This window comes from Emydura macquarii, unplaced genomic scaffold (assembly GCF_026122565.2).
Source record: "Emydura macquarii macquarii isolate MOO-44397 ecotype Brisbane River unplaced genomic scaffold, CSIRO-AGI_Emac_v2 contig_1790, whole genome shotgun sequence".
Classification (NCBI taxonomy): domain Eukaryota; kingdom Metazoa; phylum Chordata; order Testudines; family Chelidae; genus Emydura; species Emydura macquarii.
In genome coordinates this window covers 2,014,023-2,020,022 of record NW_027131927.1, presented here as the reverse complement: position 1 = coordinate 2,020,022, position 6,000 = coordinate 2,014,023, and the positions used below count along the sequence as shown (strand labels likewise).

Here is a 6,000-nt window from a genome sequence, read left to right as displayed (position 1 = left end):
ATGGCCAGCGAACTGGATAACATGGAGATCCAGCCGCAGAACAACAACAGCCGCTGGGAGAACACAGACAACCACGCCTGGGATGACGCCACGGCCACAGCCACGGCCAAGCTGTTTGAGTGCTCCCGCATCAAAGCATTAGCTGGTACATCTGAAGGCTAGCTGTTAGGGCTGGGAGCCAGGACTCCTGGGTTCTATTCCCAGCTCTGGGAGGGGAGTGGACTCTAGTGGTTAGAGCAGGGGAGATGGGAGTTAGGACTCCTGGGTTCTATCCCCAGTTCTGGGTGGGGTGGGGAGGTCTAGTGGTTAGAGCCGGGGGAGCTGGGAGCCAGGACTCTTGGGTTCTATTCCCAGCTCTGGGAGGGCAGTGGGCTATGCTCTTTAGAGCGGGGAGGGTGGCTGGGAGTCAGGACTCCTGGGTTCTGTTCCCAGTATGGGCAGGGCAGTGGACTCCGTTGGTTAGAGCAGGGGGTGCCAGTGGGGAGCTCTGCATGCGTGACCAGCTATGCCAGCAGCCCGGGGTATCGGCAGGGCAGTGACCCCGCCGTGTTTGACCCTGGCAGACGAGCGCGACGCCGTGCAGAAGAAAACCTTCACCAAGTGGGTGAACTCGCACCTGGCCCGGGCGTCCTGCCGCATCGGCGACCTCTATGCCGACCTCCGCGATGGCGACGTGCTGACCAAGCTGCTGGAGGTGCTGTCTGGAGAGCAGCTGGTGAGAACACCCCGGCCAGCCCGGTGCTATGGGGCTGTGGGGCCGGGTTGCCAGCTCCGCCCAGGGCCAAACATCCCCCAGCTGTCCTTGGGAAAGAGCAGTAAAGTACAGCAAGGCAGGGGACTCTAGGGAGCTGCCACAGCAGAGTCTGTGCTGGGGTAGATGCCGGGGTGCTGGCAATGGGGTGCCCCAGCAAGATCCAAACGGTGCTGGCTGGGGCTGGCAGGACGCTGATGTGGTGTCCTGAGCCGGCGCCGACAGGGAACTATCTCTAGGAGCCAGCAGGAGGTGGTGACATTAGAGGGGTGCTTTTATAAAGGGGTTCTGGGATGGACGTGGCTCTGTCCCCTGGCCAAGGAAACAGTGCTCCTGTCTGTGTCCATCTGTCCGTCCCCCTACATAGTCCTCTGTCTGTTTGTCTATCTGGGCTCCTCCCTGCCCCTTTCTTCTGCCTGTGGCGTTTATCATCCTGCACCTTCACCATGGTATCCCCAGGCTGTGTCTAGCCCCAGTGGCTGCCTGGCTGTGGCAGGGCCCTTCCTGGTGTCTCTTTGGTTCTGGTTCCGGTTCTCAGGGTGGTTTGCCTGGACCGGGGCGAAGATGGGGCATTAGCAGAGAGCTCTCCCTTGGCCAGATGCCTCGAAGGGCTGCAGGACAGGGGACAAGCAGCGTGAGCTGGGCAGGGGGCGCCTGCACGGCCCGAGGATTTGCGTGGGGGGGAAGCCAGAAGCAAGGCACTCACACCCTTCCCTGCGGCCCCCCCCAGCCCAAGCCGACGCGCGGCCGCATGCGAATCCACTCGCTGGAGAACGTGGACAAGGCGCTGCAATTCCTGAAGGAGCAGCGCGTGCACCTGGAGAACGTGGGCTCCCACGACATTGTGGACGGCAACCACCGCCTGACGCTGGGGCTGATCTGGACCATCATCCTGCGGTTCCAGGTACGAGGGTCCGGCCGTGGGGCGCTGTGTGCCGGAGGGTCCAGCAAAGGCAGTGCCTGGGCCGGCAGCTGCTAGGGACAAATCAGGTGTTCCAGGATGTGTGTGTGGCGGGGGAGGAGGTTCCATAGGGCTGCAGGGGGCTCAGTGGGCTCTGTGCCCACTCCGCGTGGTAGTGTTGTGCTGTGTTACTCAGCTGCTGCACTTCACCCCAGAGCTGGCTGCATTATAAAGGCAAAGTGACCCCCTGTCGATCGCAAAGCTACTGCAGCACATTCTGCGCCCCCCTGGGAGTGTGGTATAGGGCCAGCGATGCCAACTGGCGCCATGCATGGGTTTCTCCCCACTCCTTCCCCAGGCCAGACAGAGGGGGCGGAGCTGTCTGGTCTCCTAAGTCGGGGGGGATTCCCCAGCAGCAGCAGCAGCTCTTGGGGACCTGAGGACTCAAGCTGGGGGAGGGGAGCGGTCAGTGGAACCCAGGCATCCGGTGGGGGAGGGCTGAGCGTTTCCATGGCGTGTGTGTCAATTATCCTCGCCCAGATCCAGGGGATTAAAATCGAGACGGAAGACAACAGGGAGACCCGCTCAGCCAAGGACGCACTGCTGCTTTGGTGCCAGATGAAGACGGCAGGGTGAGCGGAGGCGGGGGCTTTGGAGCTGGTCGGTTACCCCCTTGGAGCCCAGCTGGCCTTCGCGCTGGGCATCCCGTGCGGCTGGGCGCCGGGGTCATGGGTCGCACCTGGGGCTGAGTCATCTCCTCCCAGGAGCCGGTCCCAAGATCAGCGTGTGTAGGGACCTGGTGTTGTCCCGGGCCAAGAGCTGGGTCGCTCGCACCAAGGCATGAGTTTAACCCCGTGCAAGCCCCCGTGCCGATGGTCGGGTTTCCGGTCTGGCGGCTGGTTCTGGTTCCGGAACGGGGTTCAGCTCTTAAACCCAAATCAGCCTCCATCCAGGCGCTAACCAAGCCAGCGCCAGCTCGGAATCCACTGTCCTGGCACAGACCCAGTTGGTTCTGGATGGGGTAGATCTGACCCACCCAGGCTGTCCCTAGGTTGCAAGGTGGCCAGCGGGCTGCAGGCATGGGTGGGGGGCCGGGCAGCCCCTCGACGCGCAGCTGCATTAACGCTGCCCCTGCCGTCGCTGTCCCTCCTTTCGGACTCTTCTCCAGGTACCCGGAAGTGAATATCCAGAACTTCAGCACAAGCTGGAGAGACGGGCTAGCCTTCAACGCCCTGATCCACAGGCACAGGTCTGAAGGGCGGCCGCCTCCTGCTGGGTGGGGTAGGGTTGGGGGGCAGGAGCCTCATTCAGGGCCCAGCGCTCAGTCCTGCAGCGGGGGCTGGTTTCCAAGATCGGTTGGGTTGGTTCTGAGCTGCCGGCAGCTTCCCAGCAGGAATCTGATTTTCTGCAATACATCAGGGCACCAGAATGGAGAGTTCTTCCGGAGTCTGTACCCAGGGCCGGGAGGGGAGTGGGGTCTAGTGGTTAGAGCAGGGGGCTGGGAGTCAGGACTCCTGGGTTCCATCCCCAGTTCTGGCGGGGAGTAAGGGCTGATGGATTGGTGGGGGAGGGGGCTTGGGAGCCAGGACTCTTGGGTTCTATTCCCAGCTCTGGTAGGGGAGTGGGTTCTAGTGGTTAGAGCAAGGGGCTGGGAGCCAGGACTAAGGGTGCTAAGCCCTGCACGTCCCACTGAAGTTCCGTCAGGGGCTGTTGTGTTTGATTCCCAGGCCGGAGCTCATTGATTTCAGCAAACTCACCAAATCCAACGCCACCTACAACCTGCAGCAGGCCTTCAACACGGCAGAGCAGCAGCTGGGCCTGACCAAGTTGCTTGACCCCGAAGGTAACCCCGTGTCTCCTCTCGCCGCCCCACCCCGCGTGGGTGCAGTTTCGGTGGCGTGGCCTGGGTGCCTAGCCGATGCCTGGTACAAAGTGAAACCACACTGTGTGCCTGGAATGCAGCCACCTCTGGGGTGGAGCAGACTGCTGAGTAGCTGGGTGACAGTGGCAGAGGCCCTTCCCTTCCACCATTGGTCTGGTCACACTGTCTTATACCTATATTGGAAGCTTTGGGGAGGAGGGACTGGGGTGCCTGGGCGCTACCGTAATACACCTAATAAATAATAATAACGTGGTCGCTCGGAGCCTCCGTTCCTCATCTGTGACACGGAGAGGCTACCCCCGCCTGGCTTCCCCAGGGCTTGGGAGGATAGATACGTTACAGATCGCGAGGTGCTTGGCACTGCGGTAACTGGCGCTGGCTCGAGCCATTCGCGCTGATACCAGGCACTAGGCCGGTGGATCAGGCGTCTCTGTTGAGTGGTGCCGTTCTCTCTCTCTCTCTCTCCCTCCCGCCCCCCCCCAGCAGACGTGAACATGGAGCACCCGGATGAGAAGTCCATCATCACATACGTGGTCTCTTTCTACCACTACTTCTCCAAAATGAAGGCCCTTGCAGTGGAGGGGAAAAGGATTGGGAAGGTGGGTGCCTTGGGGGATGGCTGCCGGGGGGCACCGGGTCTCGCCGGGTTAAAGAGCTCAACCTGTTACCCACGAGCCCTGGCAGGGGATCGCTGACCCGGTGGCAGGGTGACCGCGACTCCTTGTGGGATGTGACACAAGGGCCAGCCCCTAATCTGCAATAGTGCCCGCGGTTTGGCGCAGGGCCCTCTGCAGCTCCTGGCGCACCATGACGTGGCAGCGTGGGAGAGCTCAGACTGGGGCCCTCTCTTGTGCTGGGTGCTGCACAGATCCAAGATCGGGGCCCTGCGGTGTCCCGGAGCAGTGGCGCTGGTAGTTAACAGCATGTTGACGTGTGTGGGGCAGTTTGCACTTCTCAGAGCGACAGGCTCAGGCAGCGTCGGTCACACACGGGGCAGCTCCCCCCTCCCAGCAATGGACTCAGGCTCTCTGCAGACTCAGGCAGCGTCGCAGCGTCGGGTCACGGTTTTGAGCTTTTCCTCACGACTGCATGAGCTAGAAACCTGCTATTTTTTTTTTAAATAGATGAGGTGGGTGAGGTCGTATCTTTAATGGGACCAACTTGTGGCAGCAGAGCTCTGATGTAGTCACATGACTCCTGGAGCCTGGTCACATGAAGTTTACGTTTCCTGTGCCCCATCTGCCACTTCCGCTGAGTTACTTTGCTTTGACACCGAGCCTAACCGGGAGCTGCCAGTGCCGGTAACGGGCCCAGTTCTCCTTCGGTGCCCATTGGCACTAGTGCGAATCGAGTGTGAAATGCTGGTGAATCAGAGCGGCTCCCCCCCAGCGTGCAAGCATTACTAGCGCAAATAACCATGCCGGGGACGGGGTTGGATTGAATCGTGTCTCTTGCTCAGTGGAGCCCCCTGCCGGTGGTTTGAGTTTTTGCCTGGTGAGGGTATGAAAGGGGGTCCAGGCTGACCCTGGAAAAGCTTATCCGGGCTGGGCAGCTCAGGGTGTTTTCTGGCCGTCTTCGGCTCGTGGTGGGCAGCAGGAACGAGGGCCGGCTGGGTGGGCGCTCGCCTGTCTGCCCCCCGTGCTGACGAGATCGCTGCTGACAGCTGGGCACAGCCGGCTGCTATTTTAAGCCCATCTGTTTTGTTCCTTTCCAGCGTATTCGTCAAGCCCCGGCGGTAGAGCTCCCCCCGCGCAGGGCTGCCATGGCAAAGGACCGCGATGCTATGGGGAGGCTATCGGGGCTTGGGGTGGGGAGGGCACTATGCTGCCCTGGGCTGTATAAACTGCTGGGAGGAGCTGTGGGGGGAGAGCAGGGCAGGGCAAGGGAAGCTAGCGCCTGTTGCAGCACCCCCGGTGCCTCCGCACAGCGGGCCCTCGCCAGCGGGCCACTCCCAGAGAGGCAGCGTGGCCTAGGGGCAACGGGCTGTGCCCCAGGAGATGGGGGTTCTGTTCCCAGATCTGCTGCTGGCCTCGGCCAAGTCGCCATCCCCTCTCTGGGCCCGTGCTTCATGGCACGTCGGCCCCGTCGCGTAGGTACCACAGCGGGGAGGCGCTCTAAGAATCCATCCTTCAGTCGCCTCCTGGCGCTGCGGGGCCCTGATCTCGGTCTGTGTCTGGGCACGACGGGGCCCCGATCTCAATCAGGACTTGTAATGCAAAGCAGGGCAGTGCTGATGAGGGTCGTAGAAATGCGCTTGCTGTGTTATCATTTGCGGTGCCGTTGCGTCCCAGCCATAGACGGGGCCCCACTGTGCCAGGTGCTGCACGCAGACAGGACAAAGGGCTGCAGCCTGCATGCACAGGTGGTGCCGTGCCCGGCTGCTCCGGTGATGAGGATGGGGTGAGAACTGACCTAGGCTGGGCTCGAAGCCCACTTCGGCTCTGCTGGTGCGATTAAAGCTGTGCA

At 61.8% G+C, this 6,000-nt stretch overlaps 1 protein-coding gene across 1 annotated transcript in view; it reads left to right on the top strand.

Annotated features, from left to right (window-relative positions):
* SPTBN4 (spectrin beta, non-erythrocytic 4) overlaps positions 1-6,000 on the top strand; it is a 51,309-nt gene continuing 45,309 nt past the window's right edge. The window contains 7 exon segments of the mRNA XM_067556584.1: positions 1-145; positions 564-715; positions 1,482-1,655; positions 2,193-2,284; positions 2,821-2,901; positions 3,380-3,495; positions 4,021-4,133. Of these exon segments, the coding sequence (XP_067412685.1) occupies positions 1-145; positions 564-715; positions 1,482-1,655; positions 2,193-2,284; positions 2,821-2,901; positions 3,380-3,495; positions 4,021-4,133 (873 nt within the window).